The 22,582-nt window shown below is 37.6% G+C and overlaps 1 protein-coding gene across 2 annotated transcripts in view; it reads left to right on the plus strand.

The window, feature by feature from the left end:
• FRMPD2 (FERM and PDZ domain containing 2) overlaps positions 1-22,582 on the plus strand; it is a 68,084-nt gene that overhangs the window by 40,886 nt on the left and 4,616 nt on the right. Inside the window, exons 29-42 of one of the 2 annotated variants that reach the window (XM_086616477.1) lie at positions 1,204-1,498; positions 2,420-2,578; positions 3,228-3,402; positions 4,504-4,714; positions 5,823-5,860; positions 7,821-7,907; positions 8,346-8,410; positions 9,967-10,128; positions 10,995-11,166; positions 13,010-13,086; positions 15,177-15,262; positions 17,002-17,117; positions 19,681-19,829; positions 21,542-21,632. In XM_086616477.1, the coding sequence (XP_086472603.1) occupies positions 1,204-1,498; positions 2,420-2,578; positions 3,228-3,402; positions 4,504-4,714; positions 5,823-5,860; positions 7,821-7,907; positions 8,346-8,410; positions 9,967-10,128; positions 10,995-11,166; positions 13,010-13,086; positions 15,177-15,262; positions 17,002-17,117; positions 19,681-19,829; positions 21,542-21,632 (1,883 nt within the window). The remainder of the gene's footprint in view (positions 1-1,203; positions 1,499-2,419; positions 2,579-3,227; positions 3,403-4,503; positions 4,715-5,822; positions 5,861-7,820; positions 7,908-8,345; positions 8,411-9,966; positions 10,129-10,994; positions 11,167-13,009; positions 13,087-15,176; positions 15,263-17,001; positions 17,118-19,680; positions 19,830-21,541; positions 21,633-22,582) is intronic. The other variant, XM_086616478.1, reaches the window with a different exon arrangement.

A 22,582-nucleotide genomic window follows, 5' to 3' on the forward strand; every position in this document is an offset into this window, starting at 1 on the left:
TCAAAAACACCATCAAAGGCTACTAACCACATCCAGCCAAAATGCCTGTTTTGCTACTTTGCTTTATATTTTCCTTCTGACTATTGACAACTTTTGAAACAAGAGCTTAACACTGGGCATCTTTTATGATTTCATACAAGACACATAATTCGTGTTCTTTTTAGCTTGGGACATTAGCTTGTATGTTTGCTTGGGACATGGCAGACAGTTCAGTTCTATCACAGAGTGAAAAATCCTAGGTGACGTATATATGAAGTCTTTGATATATGAAGTATTAATAAAAGCTATGCCATTTTAAGTATTTCTAAGATTAATGAGGTTTAGCAATATTTCAATAAAGATCAGTATGAAGAAAACAGATACTTAAAAAAAAAAAGTGTTTTAAGCATTTCTATTACCTTTAATGGTAAATTTATTGGGAGAAAATGTTATAGCAGTCTATTAGAGTACATTAATGGCAACAGCCAAAACAATATTAAACACAAACATAATTACAGTCTGGGCTTGAACATCAAAAGTGAATACTGTGTCTCCAATATAGTGAAATAAAATCAATAATAATTGTAATTCAAGTAATTGATCAAATCCTTTGATTTCCATTGAACAACTCTTATGCTTCAAGACAAGTATAAGAATAAAAACAGGCTTACAAAGAGAGGTCAAGACTTGTATTTTTTTATGGAGAGACAGGAATAAATTTATATTTTGTGTTTCTGGTCTGTGCTGTAGTTACCAAGGAAAGACCTTTAGGAGCCAGGAACAAGGCTGGCATTCCTGTTTCAAGAAAAACGCAAATATGAAAACTGTAGTAGTATTGTAACGCAAATACCACTTGCCAGAGAAGTTAATGAAGTTGTTTATGGTAGATGAAATAATCAATGGTCTAGGAATTGTCTGATTATTCTTTTCAAGAAGCAACCAAAGTACTAATTAATGACTTAAAAAAAAAAAAAGAGTGCAAGCTTTTGCAAAGGCTGTTTTCAAATTCTGAAAGTTTTTTAAACTTTTAACTAGCTTTGCAAAATATTGATTACTTATTTATTTTTATAGTAGCACTGGAGGACCTAGACAGCAATTTAATACCATAACTACTACTTCAGTTAAAATTAAAATAAGGTTGTGTATAAGCAGTAGACTTCTCAGTGGCCACCTAGTTGAGCATATGGAGGAAAACCCCAGCACTGCAATCTTTTTATTTTCCAGCCACATATTTAATAAGAGTGATGATGACCTATCGAACACAAAATGTATGCCTGAAACTCTCTCTCTAACCCCTATTGATGAAGAGTATCTCACTATCAGCTCAACGTCTGTGACCTCACTTTCACGGGGAGGAAGCTCCGAGACACTCTCCACAACCATGGCGACCCCACAACCACGTGTTTGTGGTCCTTTCTCATCATCTCTTCCTGCTAGAGATATGCATGACAGTGACGATGAATGGGAAGACTTGCAGGAACTAGAGGAAGAGAAGAAAGAAAAGGAAGACTGCACTAGGGTATGTGATAGGCACCAGATTATTAGCTGGTAGAATATGACAAGGGAAAAGAAACAACTTTAAGAATGCAACAGTCTTAAACATTAATTTTAACTCATTATCTATGCTATTTCTGCATGGCTTTTTTTACTTTCCTGAATGTCCACAATCTTCAAGTAAAGCAAATCTTCTATGCCTAGTTCTCCAGCATTCTTTTACCATTTGCTTTAAGGCCATCTCCTTGCTCTCACCATCTTACTATTTCTTCAACTTTCCAGCATTCTGCAACATTATTCCCAGTGTACAAAGGCCTAACTCTAGTAGCCTCTAAAATTATCTGGAGTCAGCTACTTGGGTTTTTTTTCCTGTCATGTTTTCAAACCATGCAGAAAATCACTTTGTTACAGTGATACTACTGTAATGTTCTGATAAGAAAGTATGATCCTTGTGCTTATTACTATTCAAAATATAGGGCTCAGTCCTGCCAAATGCTGAATATCTTGCATTCCTGCTGACACTAATGAGCTCTGAATTTCTGCTAGTTTTAGAGCACTGAGAACAAAATTTAGGTCCAGCCATTTTCTTCAGTGGGACAGCAATGGCAATAACAATGATAGTCTCTGCACCCTACTGTTGCAATGCTTGTCAGCTCAGAGGACTCCAAGCCTTTCTTCACACATTTCAAATGCCAAAATTCTAGTCCTTGATGGCATTCTCTGCCTTATTAGGCCCTATCAATCAGTCACCATGAAGCTCCACTAGGTAAAAAGAAGTAAAATTAATTCTGGAATAAGGCAGTAACACATCAGAGAAACCCTTGTGTATGCTCTTATTTATGCCATCTGAGGATCTGATTTCTATCTGCATCTAAAACATAATGGAAGATATTAATGAAGCAACACAAAAACCTACATCAAACATATTTTGTGCTTATTTTAATAGGAAATGGAGATCTTTGTGACTTTGACAAAGTCAGAGAACGATGGTTATGGATTCTCTGTAGTTCTTAACAAAGTGGACAACTGCCTGTATGTTGATGAAATCTTGAATGAGCCTGCCCTGTCTGATGGAAGACTAAGAAGGGGAGACAGAATCATTATGGTACAGTAATCCTTTGAATTTATACAGAGGAGAAAATATTTGCGGATCAATGTCATTCAGCTTTGGTATTCTTCCTTTTGTAGAGTCCAGTTTATCACATATTTAGGCATGGAAGCGCAAATGGATCTTATAATAAATGCAACTCTGCTGACCTTGGTAGGACAAATTTCAGACAGAATAGATTGTATGACCAGGCAAATAATATGAATCATCTAGCAGCAATGTAAGACAATGAGACATTAAATATCTTTTCAATTAAATGACAAACTGAATTAATGTAGTAAGATAGGTGACATACAAAGGATGTGGGAGTTATATCCTGTGTAATATATGAATAAAGCCTGTTTTCAGCCTGGTTCATTTTCAGTTTCTTGCATTAGGTTGTCTTCCTTGTTTTTTGCTAGAAGCCCTTGAGTTTCAAGAAAAAAAGAACTATTTTTATGAAACTCTACATTCAGAAAAATAAAAGTTCAAAAAAGAAAACTTATAGCAATCTGAACAGTTGTATTCACTGATATTAAATGCCACAGCAAAGCGGTAACATGAAAGTGAAAACTAATTTAAGTTCATATGCAAAATTTAGAGTGGAGGGAGAAGTACATGATGGTCAAAGAGATCTATGACATCATTTTACTGGTTTGTCATTTAGGTGAATGGAATTGATGTCACGTCTTTACCATGCAATGAAGCCCTGACTTTACTGCAAAGCTCTCCTCCTGATCTGCACCTTGTGGTTGGTCGTGCTGACAGTGGTCCGTGTCCCTCTATTAGGCCAGAAGAGATTCCCGAAATTACGCTCACAAAGGGTGCCAATGGACAGCTAGGTGTGTAGTAAATACTACGATACTATTTTGGACAGGGATTACAGCAATGTTAAGATAATCATAGGCAACTATGGTCTTGGATTAACATGATTCTGAGTGACCTTAACACCTTTGTGCTCTCCTCCATCACTCATGACCAAGGAAGGGAGAGCTTTATTTTGGGCAAGGCCTTAAAAAGAAGACTAATATCTCTTTATTAGACCAATGAAGATAGTTGGAAAAATTATCTTTGTATTATCACCCTATCAGCTGAAGTTTCTGGTGGTTGTCGGGTCTCATATTTTTATGTTATAGATATACAGAAGTTGTTGGTAGTTATGTAATAATGTCTACTACTGGCTGAGATACATAAAGACCTATTTGGAGTGAAAGAAAAAAAAAAGGCAAAGTTTAAGAAGGATGAGCCACTGATTAGGGTAATAATTTGCTATTCAGAAAACCTCCACTCAAATCCTTGACTCACCACAGACATAAGGCTCTATCTACACTGTGCAATACAACTGATAAAAGAAATCCCCACAGTGGATATCTTGGTATTTCTGCAGAATGTGGTGAGAACTGCACACAGACAAACCTGTAGACCCAGGAAACAGTATAGCTGTATTTGCTCAGGTACAACATCCTGTTTCCAGTTCAGAAATTAGCTTGCTTGGAGATTGCTTGAATATCGTTGCACAATTCTGTTTTGCACTGTATAGGTATCTCCTTAGATGTTATATGTCTCCGTCTCCTATGTTGCTCTAAAGTTTGCAAGGTACTTAAGCATTCTGGTAATGAAGGAGTTACAGTTAGGCAGCTAAATGTCTTATTCAAATGACTATTCAACATCAGGTGAAATAAAGCACTATGGAATATCTGAAGCCAAGTGATGGACAATATCATTTAAGTTTTTTTCCATATATTTTAACACTTAATTGCATCTCACTCTCCCAGTGCACCTCTTATACCCCATCTCATTGGGACAAGACTGTTGCTTATAATGTTGGTGATTTGTTGAGCTTATCTTTCAATGACCCACATCTATTCCGTTAGGCTGTATGTCACTGACAGTGAAATTCAGAACATGCTGCCACAAAAGATGCTTTCTCTGCCTTTTTCTAGGCTTGAAGCTGACAGGAGGAGCTGGAAGCAAGTTACAAGGTATTTATGTGCTAGAGATAGTGCCTGGCTCTCCTGCCAGTGTGGAAGGCAGTTTGCAGCCACGAGATCAAATTGTTTACATCTGTGGACTGTGGACTGAGGGAATTAGCCTGGATGATGCTGTGAGAGTATGTGAAGCTGCCACCCAGAACGTCCAAATCAAAGCCACGAGGTAAATCTGAGCTGACAAGGAAAATCTCAGCATACTCAATCTCAATCCTAATGTTAAAGCAGTTTTTAAAATTTTACATCAGTAAGTCAAACAATAAAAACAAGACAAACTACAAGAAAAATGCTTCACCTCGGAGGTTTTAAGGTTGCCACCTGATACATAACATCCATAAGATATCTTAACTCCTTGTAATTACAACTAACACAGTGAGTACAAGTAGACTCGTACAACACAAATGAGAACTCTTCAAACTTCATCATCCAAATACAAATATGAGTCCTTTAACTGTGGCCACCATTTTTAGATACCTGTTCTCCAAGGAAAATGTTTGTATTTCCACCACTAATGCCAGTCTTCTCCATACACACTCAGACTCACAACTGCAGGCAAGAAACTACCTCTGATGGGAAACTCTGAGTTACTTCCAACAGCCAGATGTTTTAGAAAGCTGTTAAAAATGCAGCATTTAATCTGCAGCAAGTTAAGAATTTCCCTCATCAGTTCTTGGCCACACTTTAGATTTATTGTATTGTACAGCCTGATAGAACATCAGCAGAGGTCCTGAACTGATACAGAAATATGTTCCAAAAATCTCAGAGGAACAGTCAAATAGTAATCTAAAAGTATGTGAATAACTAAGTTATACAAGCAGAGTTAGCAATAGTATGTCTGAAATGAAGATGAAGAAACTGCAGCCTCATTATACTTCTTGCTGTACAAGCACGTAGTAGGCAACGCACCCTGACTGTAAGAATTTACAATCTAAGGAAACAAACAGGAATAGGGTAAAGGAAATTGTGAAAGATCATTCCCACTTTATAGAGGGGAGAATCAAAGATGAATTCAAAATGTACCACAAAGTAGTTTTGTACAAACGGTTTAACATGTTCTTTTTTTCCCCATCCATCTAAATAATGTGTTTCACTGTTGTTAAATACAGTCAAATATTTTATATACTGATATATACTTTTTAGGAAAGCACCATTAACAAAATCACCGAAGTACAACTAAAATTTAGCCAATTGACTTTCTAAAAATATTTTTCATATGTGCTTTACAAAGCATGCAGCTCTTGATGGTTCACATATTTCACTTTTTCTGTCCCCAGAAATGGTAATCCAGTGGTTCCTATAGAACAGGAAAATAGTAAGTAAGGCTAATATTTCTGATTTTTTAGTTCAAAACTTGCTTCTGATTTTGGAAATAAGCATAAGATATTGGTTCATTGCATTTAAAAAATTATTAACAGATTGTAACTTGGCATTCATTATTTCTGTTATGGCTATTCTAAAGGTCTGAAGAAAATTTGATAGCTCTCTAAAGATAGAAATAAAATGTATAGTTCTCTATAAAAAAAAATATTTATTGCATTGGGAGATTGGGCTAGATGATCCTTTGAGGTCCCTTCCAATCCCTAACATTCTGTGATTCTGTGATTTTGCATAGTTTCTATTTTGTTGATTTATTGTTATAAAATGGGAATTTTACATGGTCATATTTCAACATCTGTTTTGATTGAAACTATTCTCTAAGGGGTCTTCCAGCACTTTTTGAGCCACTATTTAAGAAGAGTCACTACTTCGTCATCTTGACCAACTTTTTAAACTGGTGTCAATAAATCTATAGAAAATCAGAAACAGGCAGCACCAATATCCCTTAGTTAATATAAGACCGTTCCTATCAGGGGACGATATTTAATACTATAACTGACACAAAACTTCAGTAATCATCTGCAATACACAGACTTAAGCAGAATTTCTCTAGCAGTAGAAGGACTCTCAGCAAGCAGAGGTTGCACCTGCACCATCAGGTGGAAAGACAAGTATCACATCTACATCACTGCGCAGAAGGCACATTAGCTACCTAAGTAATACTTTCCAGCATATATTTGGCTGGAGTGTCAAGTCAGGCCTAACTCAAAGTTTTGTTTACCTGACTGGATATCTAATTTTTTTAATCATGCAAAGATGACCTGAAAAAGTAACCCTGGACCAGAATTTCTCATATGCCTACACTCATCTGAATATTGGCATATGGCTACCTGAAGAAATTATTTCAAGTTAAGCTAGTTACAGATTTCCTACTCTACAACGACTAAACATGTGTTTGTTCTTATAAACTGAAGCAGCTATTTTACTTACCGAAGAACAAGCTTCTTTGAATTTACTACAAGACACAAAGTTATGTGTACTCTCAGTTACTGTGGTATATCTAAAGCATGGTAAATGCATATCCTGGTAGGACCTTGCTTACACATCCTTGCTCCATGAGCTTTGCAGATTCCAAGATTTCTCAAGACATCTTTAAAATACGTTACCAGACCTGATTCACCTCCAATATAGATTTATGAACTCTACAATGGTACAGTTAGTTACCTGTCTATCTTATAAAACAAGATTCTTCCCTTTTACAAGACACTTTAAAAAATCTATAATAATTTGCTATTTGGTGTTCTGTTTGGTATCATCTCTGATAGATATATAGACAAATCTATGACAATACGCTATTAAGGAAGCAAGCCTTCATTTTATAGACTCTTAGTTACAAAAATGCATACTAAAAACTGCAAATGCAACAGGGAGCTTTTGGGTTTTTTTAAACAACAGAACACTCGATGTTTTCTATAATCTATACATTTAGAGTACTTTGTGGAAGACAATTAAGATCACTAAGATATGATAAATGCCAAAATTGGGGCAGGGGGTGGGTAGAGGTGGGAGTGGGTAGAGGTGGGAGTGTCAAGAAATGCACATTGTCTTCTTACAAATCCATCTCTGGAGACACTAACACACCCTGCTTCTTCCTCTGCCTGATCATTGCCACATGTCTAGAATGATTCAGTCTGATCTCTGATTGTTGTTCCAATTTTAAAAATAGCAATGACTGAGATGCAATATTTCTGCAATTCATGACAGAATTGTTTATATCACTGTGCAAATTGGCAAACTTAATCATGCAGTAGTAAGTGTCTCAAACTGTCTCATATAGTATGTATATTGGGTAATTGATGTTTTGTTTAATCATCTAAGCACAGAGTTTACATTCCCTTGTGTATATGAAGGTTAGCAGGAGGCCTGTCAGACCAAACCTACATCTATGCTTTTAGGGCCACCTGCTGAGACAGAGAAAGCCAATATTTCTTTCTCAAATGAAAACTCAAATTCCCAAGAACAGCATCTGTTGCATCAACAAGGTAAGGACCTTTATATTTTTCATTTAGGGTTTGTAAAATTTTGTGCCCTTTCTTTGAAAGAAAACAATTCTGTAGACAGTACTGGCAGCATCTGGGAAAGATTAATTCTTCATAAACAAAACTGCCTGCCTCAGAGTTTCAAAGAACATTTATACATTAGCTGTTGTCCATCTGGTGTCTCTGACCCTGTAACATGCACTTTTTAAAGCTTGTTTTGGAACCTGCTCACTGGGAGGTAAAAAGTCTACAGGGATAATGCACAGAAGGCTCAGTTCACAGTTCAGGAGGGTAAGCCCACATAAGCCCACAGGACTCTTTTTATATTTTACATGTCAAATATAAAATGTTTTGTTATCTCTCTGAATATGATATTGAGTGTTCTACTACAGAACATTTTACCAGTACAACTCTGTAAAAACTTTTGCTGCTTTTTCACAGAGAAACATTTGGAAGAAGCAAACTGTGGTGCTCAGCAAAACACTCCTGATTCTCCAGAATGTAAGGTAAGTGACAATTTTATCAAGCGTGAGACAGTCCATCTAGTAAAGCGAGCCATATGGAGTGAGATTTTTTCAATAGTGCTAGTTAATATATTTGCTTTATCTCCAGTTTCTTTCAAAACATGAATATAATGCATTTGGAGAGTGTCCTGTGAAGTGTTGAATTGCATCAGTATTCATCAACTAGAATGCACTGAGCACTGTCTGTGAGATTCTTCTATCACTGTTTTTCAATGTATAATATCACTATTTTACCAGCATGGTAATACAAGCACAACTCACACGGTGTAGCGCCTCCATTAGGTCTTCATAGTACTTTTAACAGCTCACAAGATTAATCCTTAGCTTCAAAAGAAACTAATACAGGAAAAAGATACAGAATGTCACAGCATGGGATGCTGGGATTCTGGGGAAAATAAGTGTAATTGTAATTGTGAAGCACTTTTCACAATAATCTTTGAAACCTGAGATTAATATGTTTTGTTCTGAAATTCTCCCATAGGGCATTCAAAAAGAGGGTAAAATTACTCCAAATCTTTGGACTATTATGCAGCACTGACATAAAACATAACGGTTTGAATTTGGCAAGAGTAATGCCATTTTTGAAATGACAAATTCCTAAAATACACAGCTACATTCTTTGAAAAAAAGAACATAGAATTAAGAAAAGAAGTAATTTCCATGCTCAACATGCAATGCTTCAAAATTCTTCAAAGTGCAAACATCACTTCTGTTTGTGCAAACATGTGGAAAATAACGTTACTTGGAATTTACATTACCCACATTGGGACCAATATTTAATGGGAATAGATTTACTAGTTTTCTCTTGATTGTGGCTTGCAAAAAAAGGGCTATCTCTTGTTAAAATTAGACCTCCAACCTGGCAGAAAAATTGGAACAATTTTCTCACTTTTAAGTCATCACTATTACTGCTTCTTCCGCACCATTTAATCCATGATGGTTTATCTGTTCAACTTGCTAAAATAATTTCTGAGGATGATATTTGCAACATTGGAACTAGTCATGCTGCAAGTCAAACATTTCTAAGTTGCTCCTATTTGTGACATAATACTTGACCCTAAAAAAGCAGCTGATTGTAAAACTGAATGTAGTGCTAAAGCCAAACCAATGGGTATGTTGGGGTTGCAAGGTTAAGATTTTCATTATAGAACAATAAAAGAATGGAGTGTGTACTGCATTACTGTCATTTCTGGAGAAAAAAATTACTTGCTTGTCAATGAAGGTGATGTGTTTGATATAGTATAAAAGGATTATAAAAGTATATGTTTCCTTGCTCTTAAGAGGTTTTTCTTCCCTCCAGCAATCATTAAAAAATATTATGGAAATAAGTATGTACTATTTTCATTCTGATACATACACACAGCTATCATATTAAACCCTGGAAGCTTTATATACCTATTCAAGAGGAGGATATATCCCATTATCTACATTAGCCAGTAAGAACTGTGAAGCATAATGGGATTCTTTGGTATTAAATATGCAAAAAAACCACAGCTCTGAATAAACTCCACTTTAAACTGTATCTCTTTCTATTGTAGGACTTCATTATTAAGATTGAGCTGGAAAAAGCAGAAAATGGAAGCCTAGGATTTGCACTGGTAGGTGGAAGAAATGGCAGGGCTATCCTAATAAAAGCCATCAGCCCAGACAGCATTGCAGATCTAGATGGAAGGCTTCAAGTTGGTGACATCCTACTTAAGGTAATGCTTGTTCTTCGTTGTTTTGGCCTACATTTTCTCTAGTTACTCTATAATGAGCATTCTGTTCAGTATAGAGCTTGTATGGATTGGAAATCTGAGGCTGCTTGATACAGTAACACATAGAAGATGGTGTCCCTCAGCTCCTGGGTGTCAGAGGGCAGTTCTGGCCCCCATACCTCTTGCCTAGAGCTCAGCTTCCTGTGGGACTGGGCCCCTTTACAGCTGGAAGGTGGCTGCTGGGCACTCCAGCAGGGAAGCAGACCCAGTATAGCAGGGTAAGCGGCAAAGTGCAACCGCTCCATAGTGTGACTGTACCCAGTGAGGATTACACATGAAAAAAATCAGAGAAACAAGAGTTAACTGACCAAGTGTGCATGTAATAGCTATAGCTCAGGAGGATACTGAGAGGAACCTATCATCAGCACCAGTATCAAGACAAACAAAAAGCACTGGAATTAGAGTTTTTGAATATTTTTTTTAAATCTCACGTTCTTTTTTTTTTTTTTTTTTTACCCCAGATTATGTTTTCTTCCCTCTCCAGGAGCTTCAATATTTTTGCTTGCTTTTCTGTTTTTCCATTTACTTCCATCTCTCCTCCATCTTCCATCTGAAGAGTGGGAGAAACAATGCCCTCTTAATGTCTCAGAAGAAATGCAAACTATACTTTTGTGTTGTACTGTGGGCAACCATAGTATAAAGAAGTAGAGGAAGAGAATCAAGCACATTACTAAAATAGGACGGGATGAGGACACATGAAGTGCAAAGAAGTTATCTAAAGATTGCTCAGTGCTGGGATATGTGATTAAAAAAAGCTTTCTGTTACAGGAATCTGGAAGTACATATCTACATATCATTGTATTTTTCAGGTGAATGAGACTTTTGTGTCTGGTCTGCCACGTCAAACAGTTATAGATTTGCTGCGCAAGGCTCGAGGCACTGTTCAACTCACTGTTTGTCGAAGCATGGCTTTGCATTGGGCTTATTCAGGCAATCACAGCAACAGCATGCCTTCCCCCCCAGACAAAAAGGCAGAGCCTGGTAAGCAGCCACATCCACCCAGTACACGATAAAAGTAGGATTATGTGCTGTCCAAGTTCAACTTTCCTATTAGCAAAACAATTCAATATTACTAACTTTACAGTTAGCCCTGATTCATAGCTGTAGATACAAACACATTCTTCACCCTGATCTGCAGCTCTGGCTAAGCTACTCAAGACACAGGACCACAGGGAAGGAATGCCCAGGTGTGATTTTTAAGTCTAGGAATAGTGGAAGCAAAGCTGCAAGACCCTCAAAGATGCTCTAACTGAGCTTATTTTTTTAAGTCATGAAGGTTCCTGGTCTGATTTTATCCAATTTTACACAACTCACTGATGGAATGACAGCAAATTATTGACCCAGCTGCTAAAATACATTCCCCATAAATTTCACGTCCCAGCACTCCTACTTTATCTCTTGGAAGTGCTACACCTCCTGTTCTGCCTGGCAGACAGCACTCTCCCTTCTGTGCTTGTTCATGTTCAAATTCAGAAGCCCCTGCTCGCAGGTTGATTGCTATTAATTTGAGAGCACGCTCACCTGCATAGGACAGTACTTAGAGAGCTGACTCATTCAAATGGAAGAAACTTGTGCTGCAGGCTCTGCTCTACTGAATACTCAATATTTAAATACTAATTAAAGCTGGGAATAGAAGCAAGGGTATATTACTGCCAATAGATTATCAGTTTATATTCCTCAACTTACTATTTCTTTGAACACTGAAATGTTTCCTATAACGTGGAGAAACTTCAATGGGAAGAATACAGAATTCCTTCTTAATATACCTTCTGGCCTGCTAGTTACAAATTGGAGGCTTGTTTCAAATCTTCTCAGGCAAGAAGCTGCTGCCATTGCTATTTGCTTTCTCCCCAGCTGACTAGGAAGAGATGCAGAGCTGACTGTGGGTTTTGGATGTATTTTACAGCAAACATTTATGCATCTAGTCAGCTTTACTGATGCAAACTTATCTGCATAGGAATTTCAGGCAATTCTGCTGTTAAGCAGCAGCTGCCTTTAGGGTTCAAGGATCTCAATTGTTTCAGTATCTAGTAGACTGAACCTAATTGTCTTAATCTCCTAGCCTGTGTCATAAGCATTGGACACTCCTTCACTTTCTGGAAGCTACCCACGTGTTTCAAGAGCAAAACTTTTCCATAAAGATGAGAAAGCTATGCTCAGTACTGGCCTGGAAGGAGGATGTTCATTGCCCTATTTCTAGTCTCATTTAATTTTGGGAGTTAATGATGCAAAAAAAATGGAAGGACGGCCAATTATAAAAAGGCTGATTGAAGCTCTTGCTCTATTAAGGGCTGTAGAAGCATTTCCATCCACTTCAGTGAGACTAGCCTTTTCTCCAGCTCTGCAAATTCAAGGAACTAGCCGTGGGGACGTTTATTTGCATCTTACATGGCATTGGTGAATTACACAGTTGCTGGAAGGTTTAAACTGTTTGCATGGACCAGGAAAACCCAATGGTATTACAGAAGGCACTGGCATCAAAGTTAATCTATGGCATTTGTCCCTCAGCACTGCAAAGGAATGGGCTGGGTTAGGGAGAGCAGACTTAAATCCTACTTCAGCTTTTTTTATTGATCCAGGGTCTACTTCAGTGTATCTTCTGGCAACTTGAATTATGCTGGCTTCTTCAGTACTGATACATGGCATTTGTGCTGTACTAACCCCCTCAGAGCCTCCATGAAAGGGATATTTCATGCCAGTTTCTGGTACTGTATCTCAGTGCCTCTTCCAAGATCAAAGTCCTCTGGTGTGGGTGGCACAGAAGAAGATCCATATTTTCATGCTTTATAGGCATTTTATTTTGATTTTGTTTTCTGGTATTCAGACAATGCTGAGGGAAGCCTTCGAGCTCAGCCTGTTTTCACTTTCCAGGAAGAAGAATGCAACCACATGTGCAGCAAGGTAAAACCCAAATCAGGCTTCTAGAAGTTATCAGGCAATGTACTCATATGTTTGTTTACAAAGTGGGTTTGCTGCAATGCAGGCAAGAACCACACCTTCTTAATGAAAAAAGATTAATGTGAGGGAAGTGTGCTGCAATGACTGGAACTGCTAATGCTTGAATGAGTCAGAGGATTCCTCTGAGATAAGAGCATATGAGAAGCATAATATATATGCTTAAAGGGCAGGGAGAAGGAAGATTGCATATGTAATTATAATATTGGAATTAATGATTTATTAATTTTACCATTCCTTTAGTATTTTAAAACAATATACTTTAAAAGATTTCTATTCAACTGTTTTCTATTAATATTCATAACTTGAAGGCACCTAAACTTCTTCAAAGTGTTCTTCAAAAACATGGTTATGTTTTTGAATCTTACTAAGTCCTGCAAGACATTCCACATCAAATTTTACAGCACCTATTATTTCTAAGTTTAAAACTGTAAACTTTTCTTCAGCAAATGTGAGAAATATAGGTCTTCTTATCCTTCAGAACAAATGAAAAAAACAAACCCTGCCTCAACCAACATGATCAAACTAGAAAAAGAAAAATGGAAGAAATTCTTAATGTGAATAAGCTGAGAAAACTTTGAAGAGGAATTTGTTTGAGGAAGTTTTAAGTACACTGTTGGAATGAGTGTTGGAACTAAACTGTTAGAGATTGGTGAAATGTAATATCAAAACAAGGTCATGTCTATGATCTGACAAAGTACACCCAAAAAATAATACCAAGGGCAAGTAAGAGATAGTACTAAGGTTACAGGTTCCTTATTAGTTCCCTAAGTTATCAAGGTATTAAGGTGCAAATTTAGTTTTAAGTATGTGGTTAAGTCTGTCTAGTTCAGCACAGCACATGTCTAACTTTAAGCACATACTAAATTTTTTTGCTGAATTGTTTCCATTAACACTCTCTGTATTATTTCCAGTTTGCCTTTAGCTGTCTCCTATGAATAGAAACTATTTATACTTTACCTTATAGAGCACAGCTGCCATCTACTCCAAAGATGTAGACTTTGAAAATGACAAGCTACTGAAAAAAACATATGCAAAAAAAGCAGTAGTATAACACCTTTCCTTGGTAAATAGAAAACAATCATACAGCATTCTCCGATCAGTGTAGTCAGCAGATGCAGAAACTGGGTAAATGAATTCATGGTTAAATAGGTAGCCCTGAATTCCCCAATTCTAATGGGAAAATACAAGCACAAAAGTAAGAAAATAAGGTAAAAGTGGCAGCTACCATTAAGATTCTGTGGGGCATTCAGTAGTTTACACTCTGTAACATGCCAGGATGGTTTCCAGGTGCATTTGGAATATTGAGTGGGGAAAGGAGAAGAAACACTACTCTGAACTAAAATTTAAATAATGATCTATCAAGTGTTACAACTGAGAAGGAGCCACTTCCACATACTAACAGCAGATGTCCTGCACCATTATTGAAATGCAGGAGTCGGTATCATTCTCTAGGAGGGAAAACCAGCCAGCAATACTGTTGCTTCTATTGCACATGGAGGGTCATCAAAGGTCTGTCTTCTCTGTTAGTTGAGTGTTTCTTCAGTAAAGCAGCTGCACCCTGCTTCTACCAGCTGGCATCGTTGTATCTGGGATTAAAAAAGGAAATTATTACCAACAATTCCATCTCAGACACTGGTGCTTTTTGCTGTCAAGAGCTGAGAGGTGAAGAGTAGAATGTGACTCGTGAATCCTGTGATTGCGCTTTCCTTACAAGATCACAGAGGATACAACTAACATGAACCTTTTCAAAGTTTAGTCACGCTTACTAAGTTGTAGAGATGTCTGAAGACTATATGATTATGAAAGTCACAAATACAGCTGAGGTGGCTTTTTACTCCTAGTACATACTGCAATGCTGAATCAAAGTTACATACTTTCTTCTGCAAGTGGAAACTATTGTATTTTCCTTTTCCTTCTTGAGTGAAGGACACATTTTTGTCAGATAGAAGAAAGAACGTCAATGAAAGTAACTATATTCTTGATGTTTCTGTGTACTGATTTTTCATAGCTTTTTTCTTATTTTAAACCTGCAGGACCCAGAAAGTACACACAATTCCGCTCTGCAAGGTCAGCTTGCTGGACAAGACTATAAAGGTATAATCAGTAACATTTCACACAGGTAAGCCCTTAAAATGCAGTAAAACTATTAAAATAAATAGTATGGATAATTTATTCTGATATTTCCAGATCTGTTCTAATGTGGTATGCAAATGCACTCATGTGTCCCAAATGATAGAAATACAGTTCTACTGGAATGCAGCTCCATCTGCAGTAAGAGCTGCTAAACAGCTCCCACATAACTACTAAGACAAATGAAGTGGAAGCTTCTACGTGTAATAGCTCATGCAGACATGCCTAAGCTAGCTTTAGTCTTTCTGGCTGAGGAGGAGAGAGAAGAACAGAGGTAGCACTATGGCATTGGTGTAGGCAGGGTCTCCGTGGGTTTTACTAAGTGTTCAAAGCAGGTCTTGCAGCCTGGGCTGGACCCTGTGCTACTGTGGCTGTAGTCATACAGATGTTGACTTCCAGACTTGTATATGTTGACTTGTATATAGTACAAGAAGAGAAGAATTTTACTTCAAGTTTTAAATCTACACTACTATGGGAAATCAAAGAATATGGAGTGTTGATAAGGTATGGGCAGTTTTATCTGTTACAGTGATGCAGAATATAGGAAATATGATTATCTTCTTTACCCCTTATAACTCACATAAATGGAAAAAAAGGACTAAATGTTTACGTTTAAACTTAAAATTTTATAAGAGTAGTACTTGGCCAATCAATTAAGGATTAAAATCTTCCTTAATTTACCTGCTTGCAAAGATGAAGTTTGAAAGAAGCTTTGAGAGCATGTGCAAGTGAGAACATCCATGTGAACATAGGCTCAGTGTCACTTTCTGTGATTTCATTGCTAATATAACGTTATCTTGTGATATACCAGGTAAGGAGGTGTGATTACTATTAAATTATGTTGCTCTGTGTACCCGATGCATAAACACATCTATGGCTAATACAAAGTTATCTTATCATATAGAGGGATAACAAGTATCTTTTCTGGTTGTTTTGCAAATAGGATGGTTTTCTGGTCCCTGTTTATAATCGGAATCATTTTACTACCTGTATTTTCTGGTATTTCTATTTTCAACCTGCAAAACTTTGTATAACTTGATCATGCATAGCTTGCAATGGTTACTGATATTTGCAAAGCTGCTACTTATCATCTTATTCTCCCTCTTAAGTGTACCTTTTACTATTTCTAACATTATGTATTATGACCATACATAGAATAGGAGACTGTAAGACTGTGATATGCCTAGTACCATAGTTCAATGTTAGATCTGAGGGTACTGGAGTTAGCCATTACAGGAATATTTGACCCATTCTGCACATATTACAGTTATATTCTGGACTGCAGGTATATCTTCTACCTAAAACATACTTAAGTACTCTAAAATTTTCTAAATTCTTTAGGAAACAGTAGCAAGCAAAGCCTATTCAGCTATGAAATGCTGGAAAATGTCATATATGAAAAATTGTCTATAGCTGTGACAAACCTTACTTTCAATCATTTTGGGGGCAGCTTTTTATACAAAGCATGTTCTTATCTCTTTGAAAAAATAAAATACCACATACAGATAATAGTGGTTTTCACTAGCTGTATTTGTAAACACTACTCCAGACAAAATGTTATTACTCCTTGAACTTATGTTCTTCAGAGTTCACACTAATTCTTGAAAATAGTTGCTCAAGAGAGGTAGAAGTGACGAAAAATAGATGAAAACCAAAACCTTTGTATGGTTCAGATTATCAGAGCTTCTGCCACTTCTGTAAGACCATTCTACTAATGCTGTTTTACAGGTCACAGAAAGATGCAGAATGTGAAGGCTGCAGAAGAGAGAGTCAGCAGTCTGAGTCAGACAGCTGGAACAATGAAGATGATGATATGCCCCACAGGATTTCTGTTCTACCTAAAAGTAACCACGAAAAAACTTGTCTTGTTTCTTTAACATTATAGGCCAGCTCCTCCATATATGTACAGCAAGAACAACACTAATCCCTTGTATACAAGCTGAGAACTTGTTCTTTATGTCTCGAAGACCAGGGCACAATTGTAACCATTGATACATATGAAGGCCTTTAAACCTTGGCAACACCCACAATAAAAAGGCCTACATCAGGGTCTCCCCAAGTCTTCTGGAGAACTGCTACAATGATGGAACATGAGTCTGAGTGTAGTTAACTGAACCCAGTGAGAGCAGCTCGGCTCACCACTGCTCTGAGCAATTCTGCTTGGGAACTTGTTTCAAAAGGATGAACAACTTTTAATTTTTATTTTTTGTGTGGGTTTTTTTGTGTCTTTTGTTTTGGTTCTTGGTTGGGATTTTGTTTTTGTTTTCGTTTTTTTTTTGTAATGTTATATATTATGTCCTTCCTCAAAGGAAAATCTCTGAATACCTTAATTATACTCAATTAGGTGTATAAATTGAGCAAATAAAAGGAAAAGAAAGTTGTGAAATTAATTTGAGCAACATCATGACATTTGCTGTCAACAATCATGAGAATAAAGGACACATTGGCTCAGTGGCTGAACAAAAAAAAATAACATTGCAATTTGGGTCAGAAGTAAATTTGTGGGAGCTTCCCAGTGCATAATTAAAAAACTAAAAAAATGAAATTCTTAGTTTGTCCCAAAGCAAATAAAATAAAAGCAGATAGTTTATCTTACCAGACATATAGTGAATGGACTGGATGTAGAAGGTGGCCTTTTTCATATATGAAAGGAAATTACAAAGAAGGCTTTGAGAATTAATGGAGCAAATTCCAGGAACATACTATAAAATGTGTTTGTTATCACTGGATGCAATAGGTTTTTGAAATCATTCTCTCTCCCTTACTATTCCTATACAACTCCTCAAAAAAGTAAACAAAATGCTTACACAAAAATGTAGAATGACAGGGTCAAATTCTATCTCAAGACTTTGTTCCCAGTCACTGAATTTCACTTCCTATAATAACTTAATTAAAAACTCTAGAACTGATGTGTTTAAACACATACTGAAGCAGTTCCACAGCTCAGGTGCTAAAGCCCCTCTGGTATCAGAAGACAGTTTACAGAAACAATCTGCCTAGTTGTTCCTATAGAAAATTAACAAATTTGCTTCTGCCCCAAACAAGAATAATTTGTGATACGGATCATACTGAGGATGCTGCAGTATCCCATAGATTCTCTTAAATACAGGTCTCTCCCTGCTGCTTCTTGCTCTGTGGAAGCAATGAATTGCTGATGGCTTTTATCAGAAGTAAACCACAGTTACCTCCCTCATACTACCAAGGCGTGCTGGCTAGCAAACAGAAAACCATAATCAACCCATCCTTTACTACCTGCTCAAAGTTTGAGGTTTTAAAGCCACTTGAACGAGAAGGAAAGAGAAGTGTATGGGCAATACCACGCTCTGTCTGGAGTGGGGGATCTGTCTTCACTGGCACTCTCAACTAGGTAATAGAAACACCCTCACATCTGTGAGGGTTAGAGAACAGAAAGGGAACAGAAAGTGTCTTAGACGCTCAGGCAAGGCAGGTGCAAGTTGTAGCCCAAGACAAAAGGATAGCAAGCACAACACTTTTGTAACGGAGACTAGTTATGAGCAGCAATGACACTTTACAATAGGAGAACAGAGCATTGCTCCTTGTCTTCAGCCTATAACAAACCAGTGGAACAGATCATCAGGTTTTCTTTGAGACAACTGGCATGTTATTCTTTGCCAACAGTAGCCTACTACTAAAAGGACAAATTTCACATTTTCTCTGCCTCAAACCAGTATTTTTCACCAAACAAGCTACTGTTTTTACTCTATATGGTAACAAAAGTTTTTCAATTGCACCAGTAGAGTAGTGATATTTCTGGAGATATAAATGTTTATCTATCTTCTTAATCTGTCAAGTTTTGGATCAGAACATATACTTCAGGATGAGCTAATTAGTAAAACTGAATCCTGGTTTTAGTGTATCAAAGATAGTTTACATCTCGTTCTTGAAGGGGAGTGTGAGGCAAGATGAAAAGAACAGAAGATATTTTCTCACTTCGGGGAGAGAAGTTTGCAGTGAATATTGATAGCAGTGGGGTGTGGCAATACTGATTTTCAGGACAGTGCTGGAAACACAAAGATGATTCCCGGTGAAGATGTGGCCAGAGTCTCCTATACCAATATAAACTAGTGTTAAAGTTTACAATTCTGCAAAAACAGTTTATTTAGAACAGGCTGTGTCTAGAAACTGTAAGAGGCAGTAAGTTGCAATAGTTGGATCTACTTCCAGATTACATGAAATGTGGTGCTGGTTGTATCCATGTTACTGACTTTTCTTTCTGCCGTGAACATAAGTAAGTCAAAAATATTTTTACACATTTCACTTCCATAGTATAACCATGAAAATGTACTTAAGCACTGCAGCCTCCTAATTTTTAAAGCCAAAACTTTACACTATGAACAATAATCATTAAAAACTCCTTTTTTTTTTTTTTTTTTTGTTGATACATAGGCAGAACCTTTGCTTCTGGAGATGAACTGACTCAGTTAATTAACTTTAAACCATCACTGACTGGAGTAGGTCCAAGGACTGGCATCACAGGTCTTATTCAAGGCCTTCAGTTGCGGATTGAGAATCAAGAGGTGTTAAAGGAGTTTATGGTAAAGTGTGATTCCTCTTTAAATCTGACTGTTTAGCAGAGCTAAGAAAGTGACTTTTGGCAGACTTCTGCATACTATATGGGAGATCCACTTGTATATCTTTACTGACTCCACCTTTTCAGAGGATTATTCCAGCCAGAATGGGGCTTCTACTCTGCTGTTTGGGTGATGCTACACTATTTGGATCTCTTTCTTTCCATCCAGGTCAGGCTTACACTGTTCCCTGTCCAAAGATACTGCCCACACAGAATGAAAAATAAATAATACACAAAAGTAGAGCATGAATCACTTTTTCCCAGACCAAATTCTTCCTATTACCCCTTCAGCTCTGCTGAACATCTGCCTAAGAACTATTCTAAAGGCTGCATTAAAGGAAGAAATCCATGCTGCTAGGGATTCACTAGTGTTGAAACACTTAGTTGATGAAACAAAAACGTTTCACGCAATGCTCCAGTGACCCATGAAACTTATTGCCACAAGATACTGTTAAGGTCAGGAACTTCCTGAAATTAAAAAAAAAAAGTAACATACCTCCACAGATAATGAAAACACATAGTAACATCTGATGGCATATAAATAATGAAAAAGTTTAAAATTGGGAAAGCATATAAAATCTCGTGTTTCAGGATACAAATAGAGTACCTGGTTATGAGCAAATTCCCAAAGAACCGATTATTTCACAACTCTTCAACACAGTACTGTAATTTCCTTTAAAGAATGTACTCATTACCAGTGAAATAGATTGCTTCCACTTTTCCATAGTAATTACAATGTTATCAGTTTCTTTCACTTGCCTTTATATCTCTGATTTTCTGGGCACAAAATCCCACAGGCTCAAATGTATACGATTTGCTGACTTTCTCAGAAGGCTCAAGGGCATGTTTTAATTTCCATTCATTCCATTCCTTTACTGATGTAGGCATAGCATACTATGAGCTGAGTCATGCATCTGCTCAGAAAACATAAAGATCTAATAGGGAAAGCACTGGTTACCAAAGCCAATGGATATTCTATCTGAATAAAAGCTGTAGTAACTGACAAAGATGTTAAAGAACTGTCACATGTATACACTGTATAGTGACATGATGTGATGAGTGAGCATTGTGCAATGCGTATCAAAGAGGTAAAAGAATAAAGAAAACTGAAGGTAACTCAAAACTGTAAATGAAATTAACTTGCATATTCCTGCTTCCAGCTACACTGCATTCGGTTCCCTTAAATCTGCTATGAAGTACTTACTGACCATGATTTGCACTTGACATAATTGATGCTGTTCCCTATATCCATCACTTTCTCTGTCACTGAAGAGCATTCACTGACATTCACTACTTGTTAACAGTGCAGTAGTTGATACTTCAGTCAGTATGTTATCAATTATGAATGCCAATATTTGGCCAAGACACTATTCCAAACATCTATTTTACAGCAATATACAGCAGGGATCTGTAACGACAAGGGCTGAGCATGTGGGTTGGAAATATCACTTGAAAACCCCAGAAATTTTGTGCAGAAAATACAAAGCAACTTGAATTCCTTGTCTAGATGAATTTAGAGAATGGTTAGTTTAGCGAATGATGCACTGATTGTCTTCTGTAAGAAATTTATTTGCCAGTCTTGGGTCACATTAGCAGTAAAGTTTGCTCACACTGACTCTTTAAAAATGTCTATAAATGACGTGAACAACATGGATTGACTATTTCTCTTTGATCTAGGCTTTAGAACATGTGAAACCAATAGATGACTGCAGAACTGGCAAAGCACCAGAAAACCAGGATAAAAACAGATACCGAGATATTCTTCCATGTAAGTATGCATGCTACTGAGAACATACATTCAGTGAACAAAGACATTAGAAAACAGAAAGATAACTACAACACTGAGATATAGCAGGCTAATCCCACCACATCCTTAGACATAGAGAGCTCCACTATTGATGAAATGTGATAAAATTTTTCGAAAAGAGGTAGAGTTCACGTAAGGGTGTCTGTGTTGCACAATATGTAATTTTTTGAAGTATCATCTTCCACAAGGCAGGACTTGGTCTGGTACGGGAGGCAGCTGTCTTGGTATTTCCTTCCCTCTTTCTCAGAGATATTTATCTACGTTTCTGTGGGCAAGTGTAACTTGAATTATAATAGTTCTTTAAATCTGTTTAAATGTACAGCTACATCTACTGCTTGTGACACGGTGGAATTCTAAAAAACACAGTGGAAATCATGGAGTTATGTAGCTCTTGGAAAGACAAAGTTTCTTTTCAGAAGTGTTTGAAAGCATAATATCAAACCAGAGCTTTAAGCTGCTCAGCTCTGATCTGAGTGTCATGGTTTGATGTGGAGGGGGGGGTGGTTCTGGTGGCAGGAGAGGGATTTTGCTCCCTGCGACCTCCCCGGTTTTGGATCCGGGTTAGGCTTAGTTCTGGCCACCAGATCAGACTGCCATCCCCCTTGGGGTTGAGCCAATAGGGCGCCTCTGCGAATTGCCCTATTTAAGTCAGGACAAGGGAACCGGAAAAGGTGCTTCGCCCAGGATCGAGCAGAGAAGGGAGGAGGGCACTGCCCCCGCTCCCTGGCTCCCGGCCGGGCGGCTGCCTGCGTCGGGCCGGCGCCGCCCACGGAGAATGGCGGCGGCGGAGCCAGCTGGGGAACTCGGGGGCACCCCACTCCCGGGGTGCCCACTGGGCTGAGTTCACCCAGAGAGGACTGAGATCTGAGAGAAACAGCCGCATCGACAGCAGGTCAGTGAGGATGGAGCGG

This window comes from Tauraco erythrolophus, chromosome 9 (assembly GCF_009769465.1).
Source record: "Tauraco erythrolophus isolate bTauEry1 chromosome 9, bTauEry1.pri, whole genome shotgun sequence".
In the NCBI taxonomy this organism is placed as follows: domain Eukaryota; kingdom Metazoa; phylum Chordata; class Aves; order Musophagiformes; family Musophagidae; genus Tauraco; species Tauraco erythrolophus.